Source organism: Mesocricetus auratus, unplaced genomic scaffold, assembly GCF_017639785.1.
Source record: "Mesocricetus auratus isolate SY011 unplaced genomic scaffold, BCM_Maur_2.0 Super-Scaffold_100013, whole genome shotgun sequence".
In the NCBI taxonomy this organism is placed as follows: domain Eukaryota; kingdom Metazoa; phylum Chordata; class Mammalia; order Rodentia; family Cricetidae; genus Mesocricetus; species Mesocricetus auratus.
This window is the reverse complement of record NW_024429196.1, coordinates 28,122,500-28,149,422: the sequence shown is the minus strand read 5'-3', so window position 1 is coordinate 28,149,422 and position 26,923 is coordinate 28,122,500. Positions and strand designations below refer to the sequence as shown.

General features: G+C 42.5%; 1 protein-coding gene across 3 annotated transcripts in view; it reads right to left on the bottom strand.

Moving 5' to 3' along the window:
• Positions 1–26,923, bottom strand: part of Sfmbt2 (Scm like with four mbt domains 2) — a 185,475-nt gene that overhangs the window by 145,177 nt on the left and 13,375 nt on the right. For all 3 annotated transcript variants that reach the window (XM_005071721.4, XM_013114693.3, XM_013114692.3), the window contains exons 2-4: positions 19,096–19,241; positions 10,465–10,559; positions 7,934–8,174 (exon numbers count right to left, since the gene is read on the bottom strand). In XM_005071721.4, the coding sequence (XP_005071778.1) occupies positions 7,934–8,174; positions 10,465–10,559; positions 19,096–19,192 (433 nt within the window). In that variant the 5' untranslated portion in view covers positions 19,193–19,241. The remainder of the gene's footprint in view (positions 1–7,933; positions 8,175–10,464; positions 10,560–19,095; positions 19,242–26,923) is intronic.

Here is a 26,923-nt window from a genome sequence, read left to right as displayed (position 1 = left end):
TGACACTTAAGGTTGACCTCTGCCCTCCACACTGACATACACATATATGTAGACATGCCTGCAACCTGCACACATGCATACACACATACACACACACACACGCTATATATATATATATATATATATATATATGATTGATTTTTCACTGTGCAAGACACTGATGAAGGAAGAATAGCACACAGTAGTTTTCAAGAGACAATACAAACACAAAACAGGTATTCATAAGAGAAAAGATTACCTGGGAGAGGATCCGATATTTAGACATGCTGGATTATATAGAAAAGGACAGATGTCCCTTTGTGCACAATGGGGATTGAATCCTTGACTCCATGACTTTATGGATGCTCCCTCCTTATGTAAAATCATGTGAAATTTACATACAGCCTACACATGTGCTTTCCTATAACATGTAATGCAATATAAAGACAATATAAATAGATGCTATAGCCTACTGTTAAGGGAACAATAACAAAAGCCTGCTCAGGACACATGCAAATTTTTACTTTAATATTTTCGATCCGTGTGGTTGGTTGAGTCTGCTGGTTCAAAATTCACAGAGAACAGAATGCATTCATTGTTTACCCATAAACATTTCTACTTTACATATGGACAGTCAAAACTGCCTTCTCTCCTTTGGTCTCTGCTGTTTTTCCTTTCAGAAGCTAACACACAACTCTGGCTCCTGTTTATTTTGGAGTCCTTTCATAGATCTCATTCATCACATTTCTTTGAATTCTTATATCTGAAACTTATTTTTATTTTGAGACAAGGTCTCATGTAGCCCAGGATGACCTCAGATTGGCCATGTAGCTGAGGGTGGCCTTGAACTCCTGATCTTCCTGTCTCTGCCATTGTCCTAAGTGTTGAGATTACAGGTATGTGCCACCATGCCAGGTCAAGCAGGATATTTTTGAACTGAGAGAAAGCTTGAGGTTGCTGATGCAATTGTTTATGTGACAATACGGGGTCATGATGCTGAGGTCACATGCATGGAGATTATACAAAGACATCTGCAATTCTCTTGGTTTCATGACTGATGCTCAGGCACAAAGAATAAGCATATAAGACACATCAGGCAGAAAAGAAGATGCAGAGAACAAATGACCATCAAAATAGGTGGCTGCTGTAGGTAATCACTGCCCTGGAGTGTGTAGACTCAACCATCTATACACCTTTGTATTTTTTCAGAGTCTAAAGGTTTAAGTTTTTAATGATGCCATTTGAAAATGATATACTGTTTAAGTCAAAACACACAAACACAGAGACTCACATACATATATGCTCATGACTGTTCACAAGCCAACTTCATTCTAGTCTACACATGGTGTCAACACAGACATTGCACCTGCTCAAAAAGGCTTCAAACCATGTGAGTTGTTTTAAAAGGTCTACTGAGTGTCTACATAGAAGGATTACTTTGTTTCCTGCTGAAATTTTCTTCTTCAACACACCATGCTGAAAAGCTAGCTTTGGAGCCAGGCATGTTGGCACATACCTGTAATCCTAACACTTAGGAGTTGAGGCAGGAAGACTGCCACAAATTCAAGGACAACAATGTCTACATAGTGAGGTCCAGGCAAGCCTAAGCTAGAGAGTAAAACACTACTTTGAAAAATAAGAAAAGTGACTTTTGATAACAGGATTTTAAAATACAATTATGATTAATTTATTTACTGTCATATTTATCAAATGCACTCTATCTTTTCTCATACCAATATTGTTTTATACTCTTTATATCAAATTATCTCAATCACCCTGCATCCCTCAACTCCAAATGTTCAATTAGAGAAAAAAAACTGACCTATACAGGCATGGTAGGAGAAGTCCTTAATTCTAGCACTCAGGAGTTTGATGAAGGAGGATTGTGGGCTTGAGATCACAATCATCAGAAATATTTGTTAATAACAAGATCTCCAAAGAAAACAGTAGTTAAGTCCCACTAATATTAGTAAAATTACATTTTAAATCTTGAAGATTTTTAAATGACTATTCTCTGGCTGAGGAAATAGCTCAGTGCTAAAATGCTTTCTAGAGTTCAGCTTTCCAGAACCTGTGTGATTATCAGGTAGCCAAGGCAGCCTGGCCTGTTCACTCCATCCTCAGAATGCAGGGAATCCCCAGAAGGTAGCCATATTGGGAAGCTCTGGGTTTGAGTGAGAGAGTCTGCCTCACAGAATAAGGTAGAGAAATGGAAGATGATTCCCAGTATCACCTTCAGACCTTCACTTACCCAGACACAAACATGCACACGCATTTGTTCATGTGTGTGACCACAATATATGCACACTTCTCATGACTGCACACAAATAGAAACAGAAAAAAGATACTAAAAATGAATAGTCTCATAAAACATGAAATTCTCTTTTTCACAGCCATGGTTAAGCAATGGCTAAGGACAAGTGAGTCCTTGCATCAGGACATTTTAGCACTGTGTCCCATCTGGCAGCAACTCTTCCTTTGCAATCAACTAGAGTCCCCCACACACACCAGAGAACTTGGCAGATCTACCCACATAACATAAGGCCATCTTCACACTTTCTCCTCACACTTCATGAATAAACATTCCTTTATTCAAATAAGATATATATATACATACATACATATATATATTAACTAACACCGATAATGGTGATTCCACTTTGAAATGATAACTACAGTCATCTGGCATGCCTGCAGGTGTTTGCAATTCAAATTACAGATATTTTCATAATGACAAAAATAAAAATTAGTGGCAGGACTCCTAAGGCCGTGTAATTCCAACACTCATACTGCAGCAGTCAAGAGCACGAATAAATACTTGCCTGTGAAGTAGCCGAGGGCTTTTATTGTCCTGCATCTTCACAAATATTCACCTGCAATCTCACATAGGAGCATCCTTAAGATAATTCAATAGACACCATTCAGAGCATCAGCGCACCAAAGCTCCCGGGCCCCTGACATTAGGAGGTAATGTTGCAACTTCTGAATACATAACAATGAAAACAGTCATTGGATTAAATGACTTCCCTACATTATCACCATAAACAATAATTATTTGGCAGCTGCCCTTTGCGAGCGTGGTGCACACTTATGAATAAATCAAGCCTTATTGATTTACTAAGCCAAAACACTTTCCATTTTGCTCTGCTAATAGGAGCTCTAATCCCTGGTTGCACTTAGTGAGGCTTTAATGTAGTACATCTCTTAATACTTTTAATATGAAAGATTAGCACTGGTTAGCCCTGGAGCAGGAACACTGCACTCTCAACAGCCAACTGGCCACTGAACCCAGTTGTCTTTGAGCATGTCCTTGTTAATGGAGTTCTCTGACTGCTGATGGGAATCACATCACAATGACACAGACTGGGAATTCCGCCCTGCTCATTTTCCTTCCCAACATTTAACATATTTATGAAGGCCTACATTCATTCAAAGCTAAAGTCAAAATCATGCAACAGGAAAACATAGTACTGTAACTAGGTGCTCCATCAAACTGGCATCTAAAATCATAGCATCTGGATTTGGGGATGTAGCTTCGTTGGTACAGTGCTTATTCAGCATGCACAAAGCCCCAGGTTCAGTCACTAGCACCCCATAAAAACCCTGTATCAAACAATGGATCAATAGAATTACTCTTTTTTTGATGCAGAGACAGCTTTAGATAATCCAAATATCCTGAACTCAGCTACTTCAGCCTGAGAAGGGACCTCCTTTTTCTCCTCCCACTGAACAGTAGGCAAAAACCCACAGACTCCTAGCTGACAACTACTGTTTCTTCCCTGGCCACTCATTAGGGGACTGTTAGTTATCTTGATTGAAAAGGGGAACTAACATCTCTAATTATTGATTCACAAGCATATTCTATCCTAGATATGTCATGGTTGTTAGTTTTAACTGCTAACTTGCCAGATCTAGAATCACCTAAGGTGAGAGTTGGTTGGGGAATTGTGCAGATCAGGTTGGTCTGTAAACAAGTCTGTGGGGGACTGTCCTGGTATTATCTGAAGTAAGAAGACCCACACTGAATGTAAATGGCACGTTTCACTTGATGGCCCCTGGACTGTGTAAGAGTACTGGAAGTAGGCAAGGATGCGCTCATTTGCTCGTGGCTCGTGCTTGGATGTGATGCTTTTAGTTCCTGCCTTGACTTCTCCATCATAATGGATGTAGCCTGGAATTGTGCACCAAGTAAGCCCTCTCTTCTGCAAGTTGCTTTTGTTAGGATATTTCATCACAGTAACAGAAATAAAACTAGAATATAAATATATGCCATGGTTCAACAAGGAAACCAGCATTTTGTTCCTGTGCTTTTCATGGATTTTTAAACTGGCATGCATAATCCTAATCCTAAAAGAACTCCCTACCTCCTTCATAAAATAGAAAGGTAAGCAGTCACACTGTCCTACTTTTCTCCTTTAAGCTGAATCACAAAAGCAGGAAGGTTGGACCAGATAGCTCACTGGGATTACAATACAGAAGTCCTTACTTGGAAGATGGAGAAGGTTGGGGGACTCAACCATGGAACTAAGTAAATGGTGAGCTCCTAAACACTCAGATCTCTAGTCCACCGCAGCGTCTCTTTCTTTACTTTTGATTCCTGGAAGTCTGTAAGAAGCCTCAGCTGGACTGCTGTGATAGCTCACTCAGTGAAGTTCTTGCTTCACAAGCTCAGCACAATAAGCCAGATCTCCAGAACCCAGCTTGTAATCCCAGGACTAGTGAGACAGTTCCCCAGGGCTCCCTGGACAGTCAGCCTTGCCTAACAAGAGAGCTCAAGATCAATTAAACAATTAGACACCTTGTCTAATAAAAAACAGCAAAGTAGACAGACCTGAAGAAAGACAGTCAAGCTTGTCCTTTGGTCTACACACACACACACACACACACACACACACACACACACACACCTCAAGCACATGTACAAGCCTCTCATCACCATGGAGCTTCTCAGACAGAAACACTAAGGTCCCGAATTGCTATTTCATATTTTGCAGTGCTTTTAAATTCAACCACAACAAAGATAAAGATCATCCAGACACAGGTGCAGTATTTGTAGCATTAACTCACTAAGAAAACCATACAATAAAATCCCCATTCAAAACACAGATCCGCCTAGTCCCTGTAGAACAACCACTGTCTCTGGTTATGAAGCAATAATTATCCCTCCCCACAGAAATCAATAAAACCTCTTGCCCCATGAACCTGCTATTTCCTGACTTTGTCCTCTGAGCTAAAGATTCCCAAGTCATATTGATTACCTAGTAAATTTTTTTAAGTTCTTTACAAGACAGCACTAAAGAAATCCTCCAGGTAACATCACTCACTATTGTTTGAAAAGACTTCTATCTTTCCATCACATTAATGGTCACCTTTTTTCTAGGGTTTTTTCATTTTTCATTTTCATCTTGTCATTTTAAGGGCGTCTTTGTCTTGGCTAATAGCACAGAGTCTACAGGATGCAAATTTGATGGTGTTCCTGAGACTTTGACAACTGCTGTATTTTTCTTCCAAGTAAGAAAGGAGAGCTGATGAATCGACTGTGCCTCGTCTCCCCAGGGACAGCAGGGACCATCCCAAAAGAACCCAGAAGCATTTAGAGCGCAAACATTACAGAACTCCAGAATTCTATAGGGGGTCACGGAAGCAGCTATTGTGAAGTGCAACCACCAGGCTGGGGAGAGGAAGGCAAAATGCCCCAGTGGATAAAGGTGTCTGCTGCCAAACCTAGGACCAACATAGGAGAGAAATGATTCCTGCATGTTGTCCTCTGACCTCCACACACATACACATGTGTGCTCTTGTATACACACACACATACACACAAATAAAATTTTAAAATGTGATTTTTTAAAAGTCGACTACGGGTTATAGTAAGACTTTGATAATATATGGTAAAAAAAATCACTGAACTTAGAGGGATGGCTTTTATGAAACATGAGTTACGTTCTAAAATTATGCAGGGCTCAGGGCACAGCTCAGTGGTAGAGTGTTTGCTTAGCATTCTCAAAGTCCTTGCAACATTAATTAATCAATTAAGTTATATTAAACACACACATAATTGAGATGAGAGCAACATTAAGGTCCCAATAGCCTTGTTTGTGAGCACCGGGGACCGGTGGGAGAAGAGTCGGAGGAAGGAGGCAAGTAGGTCCAGGCATAGGCCAGAACAAAAAGGATGCCCTCTCTCTTTCTTCTGAGACAATAAGGGGTCATGGTGTCAGCTGAGGTCAAGGCAATGGATTCAACCCTGCCAATGTCACAGAAAAGCAACTCTTGAGTTTCAGGATTTTATGACCCCTCTTTTGCAAGCCATCAATTATGCATAAGAAAGGGACTAAATAAAAGCCACAAACCATTCTTCCCAGGCAGAAAATCATACCAGCCGTGTAGGAGAAGCAAAGGAGAGAGGAGAGGGAAGAGAAGAGAGAGATAGAGAAAGAGAAGGGGAGAAGAGAGAAGGAAGGGAAAAGACAGGGAGAGGGGAGAGAGGGAGGGAAAGGAAGATGGAAAGAGATTACTCCAAAGGAAGAACAGCCATCTGGGTACAGGGATCAAACAATACCCTTGGGAGACAATAGCAAAGCTGTTGGGTACTACTGATGCTATGTCATACAATATACCAGAGATCAGAGTCAAATACTTGGTTGGACTCAGTTCTCACAGACCCATAGGAACTTCTTCAATGCCTTCTTCTCAAGCAGAAGCCCTCACCTTCAGCACTTCAGGAAGGTTGAACCTGAGAATATTTCATTGTGGAGATGTCCCATGCATTGGAGGAGGCTCAGGGGTGTCTCTGGCTTGGTCTCAGTAAGTGTTGGTAGCATCTCCCTCCCATTAGACACTGCCAGATGTCTCCTGGGGGAAAACCTGCTCCAGTAAAGAACCATTGCTTTGAGGCAACTGAACTGATCTCATGTCTACATGAGTGTGGACTACTTCTTTGAGTGATGTCAATTCTCATCAGTTTAGCTTTCTGCCTGCTTCATAACCTCAGTCTCCCTGCAGTAAGAAAGGTCAAAAACTAAGTTCAGGGGTAGTGATGTGGCTCAGTTGGTAGAGTGTTTGCCATGAATGCAGAAAGCCCTTGGTTCAATCCCCAGCACTATATAAATGGGACAATAGTGGCAAATGCTGTAATCCTAGCACTGGAAAAGTAGAGGCAGGAGGATGAGAGGCAAGGTCATCAATGTGGGCTAGGTAAGACCTTGTCAAAAGCAAGGGAGGGGAAGAGAAAAGAAAGCAAACCTAAGGAAGAAGCCTGTGTAAGGGCGCTGGAGAAGTAGCTCAATGGTTAGGATCATGTACTACTATAGTAAAGGATGCAAGTTCAGGTCCCAGCACCCAAATCAGGTAGCTCAAAACCCAAAAAAATCACCTGTAGCTCCAGTTCCAAAGGATCCAATGCCCTTTTCTAGGCTCCTAAACTCACTCACATGCACACAGCTATACAAACACACACAGTTAAAAATTAATTAATTAAAAAAGAAGTCTGTTGAAAATATCAATTATCTAAACTGGCAGAAAAGTAAAAGCAATACATCTAATCCCCAGGGTCTCTCTCTCTCTCTCTCTCTCTCTCTCTCTCTCTCTCTCTCTCTCTCTCTCTCTCTCTCTCTCTCTCTCTCTCTCTCTCTCTCTCTCTCTCTCTCTCTCTCCCCTTAACATCCAGTTTAACTCCTCTCCTAACATCCAAATACAACCTGAGAATTAGTATTGAACCTCTTTTCCTCCTGTGTGACCCAAATGGCTGAAGATCAATAGTATTTCTAGTAAACAAAACCCACCACTACCTACCCTACAGCATCCCCTAGATAAGAAAGCCCCAGACATTTTAAAGAACTGAAAAACCTTTGCACTAAACCCACTCAGGGTTTTCTAGAAGGTTCTCTCTGTCCCTTCTGCAAAGACAGGCATCAAGAAGAGTGATATCAAAGCCTTTGATATGTGAGCTCACCATCCGGGGGCATCAACACCTTGTTGTTCTGTGTGCACCACCCCACGGGGTGCAGATCTGCTATGATCACGTCACACCAGAAGTCTGCCCTTCGGTCCTCCCCATAACCACAGTAACGCAGAAGCAGCAGCTGTCCACAGGTGGTGATGATCGTGGCCACCCAGTAAGTGTCTGGATTGTTCTTATTGGCCACCTCCAACTTCATTCCCGGCTGGAAGTTACTCTGGATGCTGATCTCCACCTTGAAACATGAGAAACACAAGCGAACCGAGATCACACTAGCCATGTGCCTCAAATGCATTTGAGAACTACTTAAGCAGAGAGCATTTTAAAACAGTACTTCTGTTGCCCTAACATAGGCACAATTTTAGACAAATGGAACACAAACTTCCAATGCAAGGCTAAGTCTTCTGGAAACCACATTTAAAGGAAAGATAAAATGGATTGGGTTTTTGTGAGTTTTATTTCACCCGTAAAATCCAACAGTTTGTCACTTCAATATGAAACTAATACTATAAAAAGTAAATAAGCCAAGAATGGTGGTGCACACCCATCATCTCAGCAGTCTGGAGATCAAGGCACAAATATCCTAAATTTAGGTCAACCTGAATATACAAACAGACCCGGTCTCAAAAACACCAAGGGGGAGAGAAAGTAAATGAGGGATGAAAACGCGGCTCAGTTGATAGGATGTTTGTCAAGGATGCAGGAAGTCCTGATTTTGATCCTCAGCACAGCATCATTAGAAAGGGTGGGAGGCCAGCAGGTAGAGACAGAAGGATCAGAAGTTCAAGGTCATTCTTGGCTACATGCTAAGTTTGAGACTAGGCTAAGCTACAAGGGATCCTGTATTTAAAAAAAAAGTAAGGGCTAGTGTTTTTGAACAAAGGCTTCCAAGATTGAGTTCAATGAACAGCACGTCTCAATTGTAGCTACAAACTCTTCCATGTAATCCAATTTTTCTGTGTGCCAGGAACTGCCACCAGGATGAAAAATAACAATAAAGAAAGCTTTCCAGCCTGGAGTTCTCAACATTCTAAAGCCATGGATGTGAGGTCCACCCTAAGGGCGACCTTAAAGAAAGCAATGGAACCATAAATTAGTTATCTGTGAAACTGAGACTACTTTTCCTGTGAATCTTTCACTCAGGCCTAGGGCTAGTCAACATCTGGAAGGGTAGATGGCTGCATCACCCTTCAGGAATACAGATATCCTGAAAGATGACTGCATGTCCATCCAAGCCTTCACCATTTGGTGGCATCTGCTTCAACCAAAAAGGACATGAGAGAAGTGATGAATCAGAGAATGGAGGTGACATGATTTCACTGTACAGAAAAGGGGAAAGTTGTTGATCGTCTTTCTTTCCAAAACTGCCTGAAGAAAATTGCCAGGTCATCCCAGGATCTTGCCAGCCTGGCTTCTGCAGGGTCATGATCTTAGTTGTGTAAGCCAAAGAGAGGCATTGCTTTTGCTGTACTTGAAAATAGAGCTCCTGGTTTCACTACATACCATAACCATGGTCAGAATAAACCACAGCTTGATGAGGAGAGAGAAGAAAAGAGGGGTGCAATCTTACAAATTTAATAAGGTCTTAAGTTATCTTTCAGAAGAACACTTCACTTCTGAGTAGAACTTATTGTGGCTTTCTTATTTAAGCTGAGGAGCCAAAAAGAAAGTTAAGAAGGTTGAGTTGCTGCTGGAGCAGCTTGATGAGAAAACAGATGTCTCAGAAGTAACATTTTATTTGCTAAAACAATAGTCACATATAAGAGCTTGGGTTTGGGGAATACCATCTTTTCTGTGCTAGTGCTATAGAAGCAAGAGCTCACACCTAGGAAAACTCTGGCAAGAACTCATGCTCTTTCTTCCTGAGCTTTGTTCCCTGGTGGACATGCTAGGAGCACTATACAAGCAGATATTATTAAGGAGGACAACCTTTGTGAGGTATACGTTTTCAGAATATCTGTCTTGATTCCTCTCACCCAATTTATCTTCACTCTGAAGACTAGAAAACTCTAATGTGACTTTTCGAAATTACACTATCAGCCTTTTAAAAAAAATCTCATGTAGTTCAGGCCAGCCTTGAGATTCCTTACATAGCCTGCAATTGAACTGCTAATCCTCCTGCCTCCACCTTCCCACTGCTGGAATTACACAGATGCACCACAACACCTGATTTTAGGCCATGCTGAGGGGTTTCGTGCAATTAGGAAAACATTCTATCTACTGAGCCAAGTCCCCAGTCCCAAATATCACCTCCTTATGAAAAATATACAGTCATTACATTGACCAAGAAGACATTAATGTAACATCTTGCCTAACTCGGTGGCTTTTGATGAGAAGCCAGTTGTGGCCTATTTCATATGCAGCTATCTGTGAAAACCAAACTTCCCCGTGTCGCCTTCTTCCTATACAATCTTAGCTGCATTTCCACTTCTCTTTTCATTCTTCTCTTCTGACTGGTTCCTGACTCACCCAACAGATCCCCTTCCCTCCCACAGACCAGAAGAGCTGCTCAGTGCTTAACGTACATGCCTGAAGGATGAGTGTGGCGCCGCCCTGGTGCCTGTTTCTTCCAAATAGTCTCCCCAGCTAAAACCGTCTTCCTCCAGGCCGGAACCTTCCTCTGTGGAAACAAAACAAGGCAAGAATATCAAACTAGGGCAAAGCATGCCTGGGAGACACAAACTGACTCAGTGCCTTTAAAGATATGGCTAGACTCTCTGAAGAGATTCGGTTTGCTGTTGTAGAAATACTGAGTTTAAAAAGGGAAAGGGGGGACAGCCCCTTTGGTAAATTGCTTGCTGTCCAAGGATGAGGACCTGAGTTCAGATACCTAGAACCCACATAAAAAGCCATGCTGGGTAACACACAAATATATGTAATCAAACGGAGACAGAGACAAGGGAATCCCTGGGGCTCACTATCTGTCCAGTCTAGCTAATCAGTGAGCTCCAGATTCAATGACAGAGTCTGCTAGGTAGGCAGGCAGGCAGGCAGGCAGGCAGGCAGACAGACAGACAGACAGACAGACAGACAGACAGACAGAATGATTAAGGAAGATAGCCAACATTGATGTCAGGCTTACAGAAAAAGACAGTGACAGAGACAGAAATACAGAGAGATAGAAACAGAGACAGATAGACAAGAAGAGACAACACTTTGATACCCTGTCAAAACTAAAAGCGACATTTGTGCTTTCAAGTCAAATGAATAAGAGTTGTCTTAAAGTTAACATGGATTAGCCTAACGTTAGCCATGGAAGACAGCCCAGTTTGTGAAGATTGAAAGAAATGGAAAGGGACGCTTCAAGCCCAAGGTATGTGCCAGGATAGACACAGGCACCAAACTACCTACCCACTAAGGCTAGAGACTGGAAAATAAAGATTTTTATAGAACTGTGACCTCAGTAACATTTTAAGAGAAATAAATTGGACTGGAAAGAGGGCTCAGTGGTTACGAGTACTTGCTGCTCTTGCAGAGAACCTGAGTCTGGTTCCCCAGCACCCATATCAGGCAGCTCACAACCACCTGTAATTCCAGCTCCAGGAGATCCACCACCTTCTCTGGCCTCCACAAACACTCCTGCGCATGGGATAACAGCCAGATACGCATGCGCGCACATAAACAAGCAAGTAGATGTGCAGAAGGATCACTTGAGGAACCTGAGGTTACCCAGCAAGTTATCAACAGAACAAACCAGCTGCCTGACACCTCCAGTCATCTGTGCTGACATGCCTATCCCCAGGCAGGACCCCATCTCCTGCAACACAAGAGTACTCAGGGACTCTCACACCAACAGAAGTCAACAGGATACGGTTTCTCAAGTCACACAGGAGAGGACAGCAACAACCAAAAGCATACAATGGTCATCAAGACAGTAAGTAACTCTTCTTTGGGGTGGACAAGACAGCTTAGTATGTAAAGATGCTGCTGCCAAAGATGGAGACCAGAGTTCAACCCCTGGAAATCATGTGAGGAAAGGAAAGAACAGGCTCCTGCAAGCTGTTTTCTGACTTCCTAAAGTACATTCATAGAGAGAGAGAGAGAGAGAGAGAGAGAGAGAGAGAGAGAGAGAGAGAGAGAGAGAGAGAGAGAGAGGGAGTCATAAGTATTCTAAATTGACACAGTTTTGCACACCTGGGATCTGAAAAGCAATTGCCAAATCATTATGTAACCAAGAAGCATCAAATAATACACTTTAAGACAATGAAAGCATAAATGTCTTGCTAGAATGGTTACAGCTAAGCAGCCTGTGACAGTGAATATCATTGTTGGCTTGAACTGTAACTGGAATCACTTAGGAGGCAAAGCTCTGGGTGTCTGTGAAGGAGTTTCCAGATTGGGTTACCTGAAGAGGGGCTCCTCACCCTAAATGTGTTTGGCACCATTTATGAACTGGGGCCTGGGCCTGGATAAAAAGGCGAAAGGGAGCCGAGGACCAGCATCCACCTCTCTCCGCTTCCTGAGTGAATGTGCCTGTCACCATGACCGATCATACAGTCAGACCGTGAGCCAAAGGCAAGTCTTTCCACCCACAGCAACAAGAAAAAGTAGCTAATACGCGGCTGTGCATGATTTCCACACATTGTAAGGCTGTTGTACAGAATATACGGTAGCGAGGACTGCGTGGCCACCTAGAAGGAGCACTTCAAATATTCCACTTCTCTTGTCTTACAAAAATGCTCAAAGGGTGCTGACCTTCAAACTACATATCTTTCACAACCAGGAGCTGATTCCACTGGCAGAGAGGAAGTGCCATCTCGGGCATGCGGTCCTCGTTGAAGTGGTATATGCACACCGGAGGGCCAGAGGGATTGGGACCAGGAGCTTTGCCGAAACAAAGGCTTCCTGTAGCAGCTATGGTGCCTTTTTTCTACTAACAATTTTTTCTATTATCAGAAAGAAAAAGAATTGTCTTGTTATACTCTGCATAGTCCAAGAAATGAATAGAAAATTATATTTATTTTATAATCAGAAAATGCTAATATTGTTTCTTAAGAAAAGTTTTAAGACTCTCCCTGTAGCCCAAACAAGCCTTAAGTCTGTGATCCTCCTGCCTTAGCATCCCAAGAAGCTGGAATGGCATATTCCCGCACTACCAGGCCCATCTAAAAGCAGTTCCTGGAAGGTAATGATCTTAAATATTGCCTTCTAATTATAAGTTCCTTACAGTTGCTCCTGAGTACATGCCAATAAAGATACTTGAAATCAAACACACAAGAGAACAGAGTCATGCCTCTCAAAATAGTTTCTAGGTCCTGAGCCCCAACCTAAGCAAGAAAGATACAGGACTTGGAGCATCTAAGACACACAGAAGCAAATAGAGAATTCAGTCTTTCATTGAAGCAAACAAAAAACACTTCAGAAAAGTAAACCAAGCATCAGGTCCAAAATGAGATTAAATAACACAAAAACTGTATGTTCGGCACTGGAAACGCTAGCCATGCTGTTGGAGCAATAAAGCTGTATACAAAACTTAGGTTTACTCATAGCACAACCTGTTAAAATCTGTCGCATACACCCCTTCCTCAGGCCTGTGTCCCCAAACAGTAGATTCTCTAAAGGCACGCCCATTGAGCAATAGGCAAACACACGCAATGTTTATGAGAGATCTCATAAAGCCAGAGAAAATATTTACAGCTGATCCATAAACCTCTTAAAACCACAAACATTTTGCCAAAGAGACTCTGACAGCCCCCACCACCATAAATGAACTAGTGGGAGACATTTCCCCATGATGTCATGAAAACCCACTATGAAAAGCTACTAGGAACATTTCACACCTTACAAAGAAAACAGGCACATTCATTAAACAGCCGTCGAGTCTCATTTTGGTTTTTTAAAGGAAGCCTATCTGTGGACCAAAATATTCCAGAATAAACATAACGAGAATGTCTTATGAAAAGCTGGAACACAAGTGACTTTAGAATAAAAATATAATAAACAAGCGCCCCATCCATCTTTTTCATAATAAATCTGGAATCAGCTCACTTTACAATCTGAAGGGAGCCTGGCTTCCCAGGGCTGGATATTAAAGTCTGTAACTGCCACAATACAATCTGCGAACGGGCAGATTCTGCACAGACACAATCTCCCAGAAGACAACCTCTCACATGCTAGGTAACTTTTGAAATGCAGAAAGAGAAAGGAAGCAGAGACTGAAACACCTCTAGATGTTGGTAGCTCCTCCTATTGCCAGGAGAGGAAACAGCACAACTGTGAGCAGCAGTCTAAGTAACTCACAGGACCTGCCGCTGCCAGTCCACCATGCATCTGACTGAACAGACAATTGCAGCCTGAAGTTCGAAGAGGGAATGTGGGGGATGTTATTATTGACCCATGAGAAACAGTTCTCGGGATGAAGGGAAAGCCCTGAATTTTTCTAAGTGTTGACTCATGTTCTCCCAAATAAAAGAAGCCTGCTTCTTTGATTTATGCCCAGTGAGAGCCAGGCATGGCACTAGGGTGGCTGAGGCAGGAGAACTCTTAAGTTCAAGCAAGTGAAGGACAATCACGTAACTAGCCCTGTCTCTTAACACAAGGACAATGTATATGGAGAGGACTATATTTAGCACACATAGACATTGTTTGTGTGTGCACATGTGCCAGTGTGTTCATCTATGTGAGTATGCCTATGACTGTGCACATGCAGAGGCCAGAGGTCAATGTCAACTGCCATACGTCAGGAGCCATCCACCTTGTTTTCAAGACGGGGTCTCTCACCAGTTAGGATAGTGTAGCGGTCAGCAAGTCTGCGGGACCTCCAACTGCCTCCCCAGCACCTGCACTGGTGATAAGCACACTGGCTTTTTTCACACGGGTTCTGGGGCTTGACCTCGGGTCCTCCTGCTCTAAAGTCAAGGACTCCACTGCCTGACGTACCTCTCCTGCCCTGTTAAATTTTTATAATTTGGAAAACTCACTCCACGAGTTCTGCTTCCTTCTTTTTCCTCAGAGGCTGGCCATGGCTGCATGAACAATACCACAGGCTCCTCTGGGAAAGTACATTGAGCAGGCCTGCGCAAACCATGTCACGGAACCTGCTTATCATGGCATCCCCACATCGTTCTGCTTGCTTTTATTCTGACTGAAGACACCCAGAAGTCCAGCCATCGAATTTCAATGGGATTCATTGCTGTGTAACTCAGGGTGCTGCTGGGGTGCTCTATCTGCTGGGGAGACCTGGGGTTCCTTGGATATTTATCTGTCCTTACTTCAGGCACACACTCTCTTTGTTTCTGGAAGGGGTGTCCTTTCATCTTATTTCAAGAACAGGCTTAACATTTGAGTTATTGATCTCAGCTAAGATCGAAGATTTCCTTAGGAGAAGCAAAAGGTGAAAGAGAAAAAACTGTTCAGTCCAATCTCAGATGGGACGGATCTCATGGAAGACTCATCACTGCAAGGAGTTAAATCAGCCAGAGGCACAGAGTAGACAGAGTGGACAGAGAGGACAGAGCACAGAGCGGACAGAACTAAGTGGTAAAGGAAAAGCCCTGAAGCCACCAGACAAGTTCTCTGTCGCTTGATCATCAGACAGGACAGTTTTCTCAGTGGAGAGCTACAGACACGCCTACACAGTCACATGCCTGCCTCCCTCCATCCCTCTGTCCGTCCCTCCGTCCGTCCCTCCTTCCTTCCCTCCCTCCCTCCCTCCCTCCCTCCCTCCCTCCCTCCCTCCCTCCCTCCCTCCCTCCCTTCTGTTTCATAGTGTTGTCACTTGCTGAGGAGATGCCATCATGTGTCGTGTAACAGAGGGAGAAAGGACAGGCAAAAGGAAGAAAAAGGAATCTGCATGTTGTAGGGAGGAGGAGGAGGGCACGATTCTTGGTGATTTCAGTGCACGATCCCCAGGACCTGAGACTAAATCCTGCTTCCAACACACCAACCACACAACTTCACCTTGCTGTCCAGTTTCCTCATCTGCCAGATGAGACCTGAAAAACAGTCACTTTACCGGGCACTGAAGATTAAGTCAACTTACATGTGAAGGCCTCTAAAGTAATGCATTTATGAACAGAAACTGTACTTATGTGCCTATTGTCCCAATTCACAAGTCCATTCAGAACCCACTGAAGTATGTCAAGCATGCCTTATTTTGTACATACAGAAAGCTCAACTGGTTCTGAGCATCCTTAAGCATGTCCCAGTGAGCTGCACAACCAGACGTCTTCATAAATGACTCTAAAAAGGAAGGTATTTCATGTTTCAACAAGTTGAAAAAATACTGACCTGAAGAATCAGACTTGACCATGTTATTATGGTTTTAATGCTCAAAACTACATGTGATTGAGAATAAAGCCAGTCAGTATTGTCTATAAAATTTTAGACTCTCTTTGCACCCATGAACTCCTGACAATATGCTTACCCACACAAAACCACACCATCTAACATTCCAATATGGGTGGGGGAAGGGCACATAGACCCCACCCATAATTAAAGAGCTACAGGCAGTGGATGTCTACCAAGAGCGAGTCTGACTTTTTTTCCTGGGAAAAGCCCCCTGATAGTTTGCCCATGCCAAGTGCTCAGCTACACTCAAGGATATATGGACAACACTAATAACACTCAACAGGGTACATAGGCATATCAACAATAATTATGGATAAAGAAGACATAAATTTAAAAGGCAATAAGGAAACACAGAAGGAACGGAGGCAGAAAATGGGGTGGGTATGATGAAAATACATTGTACTCCTGTATGAAACTCACAAGTAAGAATTTTAATTTAATCTGTAGAAATTGTAGCACTATCAAAGCCTCCTTATCACAAACATACAGAAATACTAAGAAACAGGGACACATAAGCCCTTAGCACCGTGGGGAATGACTGTGGATCAGAAGCTGAAAAATATGAGCATAACTTAGAATTATTTAGCAACCTTAGTATTAAAGATCAGAACGTCTTGTATGATTTAAACCATCCACTACACAAGAGTGAAGAACAAATCATGAATGAGTATCTACCATGGGTTTTCAACCTGGAATCCCCCAGTCTCTGATAGCATTCTGTCAGTAAAAATAATTTCCTGACAGTATATTATCAGTAATGAGCTTCAGATTCTACTTAATGCTGGAGAGAAATATGGCAGCTGTGTGAAAATGAAAACTTATCATTGCAAACGACACAGCCACAGACAGTGATGCGTGCAGAGGATGCACTATTAAAATACAGGAAATGCCCGGGAACTTCCAAAGTGCAAGATTACTGAGCAGACATAAAAAAGACTGGGGGTGGCAGGGGGACACGGAGGTGGTACCAGAGTGCCTGCCTAGAATACTCAAAGCCATTGGTTCAGTCTCCAGTATCATTAAAAGAAAATGCAGTTGGGGCTGGAGAGATACCCCAGTCAGTGAGATGCTTGCTGAGGACCTGGGTTCGTATCCCCAGCACCCACATAAGAGCCGAGTAGAGTGGTGCAATTCTAATGCTGGGGAGGCAGAGAGAGAAGGAAGATCCCTGAGCCTTGCAGGCTAGCCCATCAAGCAAAACCAGCAGACCCACCTCAGCCCCCAGGTCCAGTGCAGAAGTCTGATAACGTGAGTATGAAAGTTGCCCTCTGACCACCACACATGACCCACAAACTTCTGCCTGAACTATTATTAATAATCAAAGCAGATAAATAAGGTGGAAAGCACTTTGAAAAGACACATGAGGTCAACCTCATGGGCATGCTTGCACACGGCGGGGGAGGGGAGAGGGAGGATGCAAGTCTACAGTTCAACAAAAGAGCAGTTAGTATGAACCTTCAGCCTTGCAGGGTGAGGACCGCTCAGAAAGGCATTTCCATTTTTCTGCAGGGAGGCAAGGTGCCAGCTGTGGCTATAGAAGTTTCTTTCTCTTCTATAGTGACCTGATGCTGAAGCACACACTACATACCTTTATCCTATTAGATATTCCCTTTCTACAGCTTTGCAGAGAAAGAGAGAATGGAGAAACCCAGTCTAATAAACTCAATGGTATCAAGCAAATTTTGATTCCATCATTGACGAGTTTGCTCAAAACACGAAAATGGGGCCAGCAAGATGACTCAGCAGGTAAAGATGCTGGCTCCCAAGTTTAAACCCCACTAACGACATGCTGGGAGAGACCTCACTCCTCCAAGTTGCAGCCTGACCCTTACATTCACATATGCACCACGGCAAATGAGTAAACACACACACACAAACACACACGTGCACTCCGTTATTTTAAAGTGAAGACAAACTTGGTAATTTCATTAGACAATGGTCAACTCTCCCCCCTAAGATAATGGGCAACGTTTTGTATGAATTCACTGTAGCAAATATTAATGATTCATATGGCTCTCTTGCCCTTATTTAATTTGCTAATATATAAACCATGCAATTCTATTTTCAGAAAAAACTATCCTTTTAAAATAAACCATTGCATAAATATTTTTAGAGATGTACTTATAAATTCATTAAATATTAAAATCCAATCAAACACAATCTGGTTTTTTGTTTATTCTTTTTTGCTTTGTTTTTTTTTTGTTTTGTTTTTTTTTTTTTTTTTTGGTTTTTCGAGACAGTGTTTCTCTGTGGCTTTGGAGGCTGTCCTGGAACTCGCTTGGTAGTCCAGGCTGGTCTCGAACTCACAGAGATTCGCCTGCCTCTGCCTCCCGAGTACTGGGATTAAAGGCGTGTGCCACCAACGCCCGGCTTTTGCTTTGTTTTATCTAATTACATCACACGAATGCACATGACCTAAATTTCTTTCACACTACACAGTTTCCAAAGCCATGCTCCATACTTTGGAGGGTCTGTCAGTGATGTCTTATCCCCCATCTCTTCTTTTCCCATTAAAACTACCCTGCTGAGGGATGGTGCAGTCACTAAGTATGAGAGCACCATGACAACCGTTGGGACAGCACAGATATTTATCGACATTTACGAGCATAAGGCACCAAGACTTAGAAGTACTGTGTCATCACCTTGTAACCTAGCCCACTCTGTATGGTCAACATTAATATTGACCCAAAAATCTTCGTAACTTGAAAGCTGCTGTATCTGTAGACATATAGCTTGGCTAGGACAGCAAATGCCAAGAACTGGTGGTAGATGAGCTCTAGAAATGTGTCCCCATTGTTCTGGAGCATCTCAAGAAAATAATGTTCAATGAGCCAAATTTTCAGAAAAATCAATAAGCAGAATCCTACCTGAATCAAGATCCCCATTTCCATTTGCTGGGCCGGTTTGCTTTTCCAATGGTGAGGATGAGTTTTGCATCTTGGAAACTGGCAAGTGTCTGTCCATGCTGACGAGGATGTGTCCTCTTCCCTTAGTTCATCCTGTAGCAAGTTATCTAAGGACAACCAAAAACAAAAGATCAGAGCACTTTAATCAGATACATCAAATTAACTCATTCAGCACTCCTAAGGTAACAGAACCCTAGCAGAGTGGCCACCAACTCATCGTCACATCTCAGAAGCAGGGTGGTGCAGTTGCCAACTGGAAATACCAGGAATTAGGCCAAATGGCAGCACATCTCATCTCTACACAGCGTCAATAGTAAAGGTCACAGCACAGCAAAACTAGCTATTTTCTAGAGGTCATTAGCACCACTAACATGGACACATTTTTCACCAACAAGTACAGTCTAAGTACCAATCCACCATGCTGACATCAGACGGCTCTCGTGCCATCTGTCCCTTGAGTTGGTGACCTTGCAAACCCACCTCAGCCTCAGTGTCCCACATGCATCCCTGGCTCTGTAAGAAGTCATTCTGTCTCACAGTGAATTGGTACTAAGAACAGTTATATAAGCCTTGGCACATTGGTTTGCTTATTTTGACAAACTAGAAATGGGTAAGAATTTCCGCCATCATACAATAGCTCTGCCATTCCTCACTTGCATTCTGTTATGTCTGGGAAGAGGAAGAGGTAAAATTACAGGCAGGTCCCATAGAATCCTACAACATAGTTCAATAATGGCAGAACCCATGAGATACCAGGAGCACTCATCTCTGGTAGATAGCACGGCCAGGGAGTCTTTTTAAATGTTTGTTTGGTTGGTTGGTTTTGTTTTTTCTCTGTGTACTGCTGGCTGGCCTGGAACATAGGCCAGGCTGGCCTGGAACTCAGAGATCCACCTGTTTATGCCTCGGGATACTGGGATCAAAGCTGTGCACCATCACCAGTCTGCTGCATTTTTAAATCTTTATTCATTTGGGGCTAAGGATGCTGGGAGAGTGCTTGCCTAGAGTGCATGAAGCTACAGGCTTGACCTCCAATACCATATAAGCCAAAGGTGATGGTGCACACGTGGAACCCCAGCACTCAGCACTTATGAGGGAAAGTAGAAGGATCAGAAACTCAAGGTCATCCTTGGCTTCACAGCAAATTCAAGGGGAGCATGGGACACATGTGCCCTCTCTAAATTTTTTTAACTTATATGTACTTACATATTGTACTATATATAATTTTTAATTATATGTATAATTTGTATATTACACATGTAGATAAAAACTAAAGTCAGCAAAAAGGCAAAACTAGACCAAAAAAGAAAGAATATTGTACAAGTATGCCTAGCAGTAGAATAATGTATAGCTCACATGTTGGTAAGTGCTCCAAGATTATCACCTCTTTAACACACACACACACACACACACACACACACACTCCACATCCACATACACTTACCTCTAGTATTACTAAGTTTTCTTTCCTAGAAAGCAGTTAGGTTCATAAAAGAATGTGAGTCTTGACAATGAAAGGGGAGTGACTCTAGAAGAGAGGGGAGTGGGAATCTTTTGTGCAATGGCAAGGAAGGCTGAAACAGCTCGGATCACCAGGAAGAGGCTGCAAAGTGCCAGACACCCAGCTCTGAAAGCAAATCCCTGCATATTTATTTATCCACCTGTTGCATCAAAACATAGCAAACGTTGTTGGGAAAGAGCCCAGGCTATTAAATTACATGTTTTGTAATTTAATTTATTGTAATTAAAATACAAAGGAGGAAAATGCTTGCTCTAGACTAGAAAGTATAAGAACACCTTAAGTAGTTCATTAAACAGTAATCTGGGCATCTTGCTCATGAATAAGCAAGGATGACAGTCAAAGATATAAGGCATCTCCAAACAACTGGATTATCTTTTTTCATCCAATATTCTCTAAGCACAGAGGCTCATGTTTATGAAGCAAACATAAGGATACGTGACCAAGGAGTAAGAGTCAACAGCAGTGACGAAACAAAAAAGAAAGGAAAAAGTTAAATCAAAGGCTGGGGAGACGGATCAGTTGCTAAACCATTTGCTATGCAAGCATGAAGACTGGAGTTCAGATACCCAGGACCATGATAAATGCAGGGTGGGCATGGCAGCATGCACATAATCCCAGCCACAGAAGGTGGAGAAAGGGGACTCCAGAGCAAGCCAGCTGGCAAGATGAGCCTCATTACAGAGCTCTCTGGGTTTATCCGAGAGACCATGACTCACTGAATGAGGTGGAGAAGGATTGAGTGTGACCTCTGACAACCTTGGGCCTCCACTTTCTCACCACACGCCATGAAGCTATGAGCCAGAATGAAATTCCCTTCTGTTTTGTTTGTTTGTTTTCCCCAAGCATTTTGTCACAGCAATGGAAAGCTGACTAACAGAGGGGCAGAATAAAAACAAGAAAGTGCAGGCAATGGCTAAGGCTAAAACTAAAGCAGCGGACAAGCTCAAGAAACATTTGAAAGGCATAATCAGCAGAACAAAGTAGAAATAATCCTAAAAAAATACAACCTTTTCACAGCATGTAGCCACTGAGACTAGAATAAATCACTATGCAGCCAGTTCTTAGCCACTAATGTCGCCCGTGGAAATAGATCGTTCTGGGGGAAACCCATTAAATACAAGAATGGCACACTACTTCACAGAAATTTCTATTTACTCTCCTATTTAAAAGTCGATTTTACTCTAAAAGGGATGGGAGGTCGAGTCTTACTGGTGACAACTGACTGATCCATTAAGCTTAGCAAAATTAAGGTGGGGTATTTTAGGCTGGAGATTAGCTTACTGCTTAAGTGTTCCTTAGCATATGGGATGCTCTGGATTCCACCCCATGTCTCCACAGAAACAAAAATAAAAGACACGCACATACACACACACACACACACACACACACACACACACACACACACACTGGAGTCACAAGAACTCACTTGCATGAAGATATTTTGCTTAAGCTTTTGTTTGTTGTTACTTTTAACACAGGATTTCATAGAATCCAGATGGGCCTCATGTTCTCTATGTAGCCAAGTCTGGCATTGAACTGCTGATCTTCTGACCTCTCTGCACCAAACGTTAGGTTTACAAGCATGTTGGCCATGCCTAGTTGGTAACAGGATATCTTAAAAAATAAATCATCTTCCTAACAAACTCTCACCTCCAACTCACAAAAAAAGAGCTATTTTTAGAGGAAGCATATTTCCTTTTCAGAGAGAGAGAGAGAGTGCAAGAGAGAGAGAGAGAGAGAGAGTGCAAGAGAGAGTACCCTCATCTGTAAATCCACCACTAGGCTACACTCCCAAACCTTTTGTCTCCTATTTTTAAATAAACTCTATAATTTCAAAGTCAAAGTTAAAAGCACCTATTAAAACGTAGCAGAATTCTTTTTACCAAAGATATATATATATATACATATATATATATATATATATATATATATATATAATGAAAGTTCAGCAAGCTGTGCTTCTAAAGGGGAACTTCCTTTTCTTACTATAAGCCTAGGCAACATAACTGGCTCCTCTCACCTCCAAAGCAGAGGAGTCTTGTAACTACAGTATGGGAACTTACTGGGAAAGTCTGCTTGACCCTGTGAAAAAGCCATTAGCTTGAATATAGAGTAACTAAGTCATTATCAAGCTGTGGGACATAAATTAACCTTTCTGTGCTTCAGAGTTCTCATCAGTTAAATAAGAGGTTTGATTACATGCAATCAAAGATCCTTTTCAACTCTAAAAGGCTGAGAATCTATGATGCCTCTTCAGTATTAATCGTGTATTTTCTCCATCAGACTATCATTTTATCTGAATCACATTTAATACAATAAACCTCCCCCCCCTTTAGCCTCATCCAGCCTCTTTCCTTTATTTGGGGTGTACTTACAGAATACAACTAATTCTAGGATGAGTCAAGCAAACCTTTGTCAGGGAGAAAATGAGCATAGAAGGACACTCATTGGATGTTATCAGAAAACTCTAAAATCAGAAGGATGGAATTATTGATTTTGAGTGTCAGCACCATCCAAAGGAACTTTCTATACCTGCCTGGTGACACGGTACCCACAAGCCCTATGTGGCTACTGACACACAAAATATAGACAATGTGACTAAGGATCCGGATTTTAATTTCAGCAACTGGGGGTTTGGGTCTCAGGTAGCTCAGGTTAATCACAAACTATGTAACCAAGAATGACGCCAGAATTCATGAATCTCCTCCCTCCACCTCCCAAGTACTGACTGTGGGTGTGTTCCACAGGGCTTAATTACAGCAAATTGATATTTAAATATCTGGAGTTGGGGGAAAACTAAGTTAATCAAGTGCTTGCCTTACAAACATGAAGATCTGCTAAGAAGCAATCTCCAGATGGTGTTTAAAAGAAAAGCCAGGCACGGGGCACTCATACAATCCCAGCACTGCACAGGCTGAGACAACAGACCCCTGGAGCTTGCTGACCTGAGACCCTTTCTCAAAACACAAACGAGCCATGCAGTGGTGGCTCACGCCTTTAATCCCAGCACTTGAGAGGCAGAAGCAGGTAGGATATCTGTGAGTTCAAGGCCAACCCGGTTACAGAGCAAGTTCTAGGACAGGCTTCAAAGCTACAAAGAGAAACCCTGTCTCAAAAAAACAAACAAACTAGGATAGGTAGATACAGGGCAGGGATGGGCTCAGACTGGAGACTGGGCTGAGTCTGAAGCTGAGAAGAAAATCCCTTTAAACTCCTAGGCATTTTGCAGCTTGAGAGCACTGCCTGACAGACTTGATGTCTAAAATCTGTTGTGGACAGACTTGGACATTTCCTGGTAACCAAACTTGAAGAACATATGATGTCAGAGTAGAAGGTTTATCATGTTGACTTTAGGATGCTGGTTCCATTATAGACACACTTCTATAAAACAAAGAATCCAGAAAAACAATGGCCAGACACAGATCAGAAGCAAGATTGTATATGAAAGCACACACCTTGACCTGGGAAGAATGCACACCGAGAGAAACAGCTACTGAGCAGCCTTGAACATAGAGAACCAAAGCCCAACTCCAAGACAGAGAATAAATAGAATAAATACCCTCCGGCTCAACCGCACGTCACACTTTGTACAAAAAAAAAAAACCCTCTCAACTAAATGAACAAAAAACAAAGTGTGTACATGCTCATGTACTCACACACACAAACACACATTTATCCACTGATTTCGTACTAGACACCCCAGCACTAGGAACCTACATTTGGGACTCTGGAACACACCCTAATCCAATCCATCACTGTTTCTTGGCTCTCTTAAAGAAACTAGTCATTTAATTTAATACTGTCAAGCTTGTTAAAAGAGAACTAGGGATTTCAAAGCCTAAGAAACTACAAACAATCCCATTTCCCTCTCCGGTAACATGCGACAAGCTTTCTCTAATACTAGACCATTGTCAAGGGTGTGGGCACAATGTCAAAGGAGAAGCAATCTTGGAATCCAATCTATTGTGTTACACTAAGACTACAACTACTTCTCTTATTTATTTGTAAATTCAAAAGATAAAGCACCCCACCTGGAAATCTTGTCAGACACATAGCTTTTCTGAAAACAGGGAGGGGGACTGAATGTATCTATTAATAAATCAGGTACCAGTGGCTTCGGTGACACCTACCAAAGGGGTGGGGGAGGCATTGCTAAAGTCTGTGACTCCACAGTGATTCAACTCTGTATTCATTTGTATCTCACAAGACACCATGGAAGGGTAATCTCTAAGTCAGACATTGATGTAAAGGCAACAAATGGATCATTGTAAATAGATCTCAAAGGGAACGATATTGGCAACAAGGTGAAAATCCCCAGGATGAGTGGGAGATTTAATCCTCACCTCACTCCAAGCCTTTCTTTCTGTGAGTGTGTGTGTGTGTGTGTGTGTGCACATGCATGTGTGTGTACAAGGATATGGAAATAAGTATACGTGTGTGCACACGCATATGGAAGCCAAACGCAGACAGCAGGTGTCACGGGTGCTCACACCAGGGACCTGCCTGGCTCCACCTCCTCCCAGACAGGATTACAAGCACAGCTTACTTTTCACGTGGGTGTTGGGGTCAGATTCAGGTCCTCCTGCTCACAGGCTCACACAGCGAGCACCTTCCTCCAGAAGCAACCATCCCAGCCCCGCCAGGCTTTCTTTATGCCTTCTCCTATGGCTGAAAAATGCTTCTTTTGGCAAATTGCATGTCATGTTTTCAGGTTTTCAACAATGTTTACAGTTTCTTTCCTGCATACATTGTGAACAAAGTCTTGACAGAAATCCAGGAAAATAAAATTAAATAAAACAGTAAACGAAAATCACTTTTAACCCTAACACCTAAGAAAATCATTTTCATGTATTTCTATCTTCTCAAGATGGTTTCTTGGTGCATAATTTTGTGAGTTCATAAAAATTCAGAATCTAACACAATTTTCATCTAACATTACATAGAGAGCATTTTATCATGCTGTAACAATTCTTTGAGAGTAGGAAAAATGGTTGTATAATGAATAGAGTAATGTTTTTATGCTTATTATCAAGTAGGAAAAGTTTTGCTGAAAAGACTATTCGCATTGCAAATGCCATCTCTGGTTTAAAAAAGAATTACAGAATGCATTGATGTGTTCATCGAGACATTCCAGTTCCACAAGAAAACAGAACAGAAATCACCCACTGACTGAGCTAACTCCGAAGAACATAAAAGAAGTCAGCAAAACTGCAATTACGGCCCAGCGTTGGTAGCACACTCCTTTAATCCCAGCACTCAGGAAGCAGAGGCAGGTGGATCACTGTGAATTCAAGGCCAGTCTGATCTACAGAGCTAGTTCCAGGCCAGTCAGGGCTATGCAAAGAAACCCTATCTCAAAAAAAAAAAAAAAAAAAAAGAAAGAAAGAAAGAAAGAAAAGAAAACCTGCAATTACAGCTCCTGTCTGTAATAAAGAATATAGGGGTTGGGGAGATCTACACAAAGTACCTACCATGAGGATCTGAGTTCTGATCCCTAGCACATGCTGAGAGAGAGAGAGAGAGAGAGAGAGAGAGAGAGAGAGAGAGAGAGAGAGAGAGAGAGAGAGACAGAGAGAGAGAGAGAGGAGGAGGAGGAGGAAGAGCAGGAAGGAAAGAGGGAGAGAGGGAGGGAGGGAATAAGGGGAGGGAGGGAGGGAAGAAGAGAGGGAGGAAGGGAGGGAGGGAGGGAGGGAAGAAGAGAGGGAGGAAGAGAGGGAAGGCGAGAAGAAAAGAAAGAATAAGGAGGGAAGGAAGCTAGCAAGCTAGGTGTCAGGCATCTGTAACCTAGCACTCAGTGAGGAGCTAAGGGCAGAGGCAGGTAGATCCCTGGAGATCGCTGCACAGGCAGTCTATCAGATCAGTGAGCTCTCTCGATTCAGTAAAACGCTGTCTCAAAACACAAGGCTGAGGGCAAGAAGACATTTACTGTTGACCTATGTCCTCCACATAAACATTCACGTACATACACATATGCATACATACACACACATACAAAGTAAAAGAATAAATTAAGTATGGAAATAGTATTAAGTTTCACTTGTGGCAGTGTGCACTAGTACCTTAGTCTGCTCCAACCCACATGGAGTTTCCCTAACTGGGCATAGGTGATGTCTGGAGACTTCACTTCATAGCCCCTTTTTTCAGGATCTGCTGATGTCTTCTTTTGGACTCTCCCTGTTGCTATTGGAGCATCCTCCTAGCAGCTCCCTAAGAAAGGACTGAGAGCAGAATGTTCCAGGCCTTGTGTGGCTGAAAATGTTTTTGATG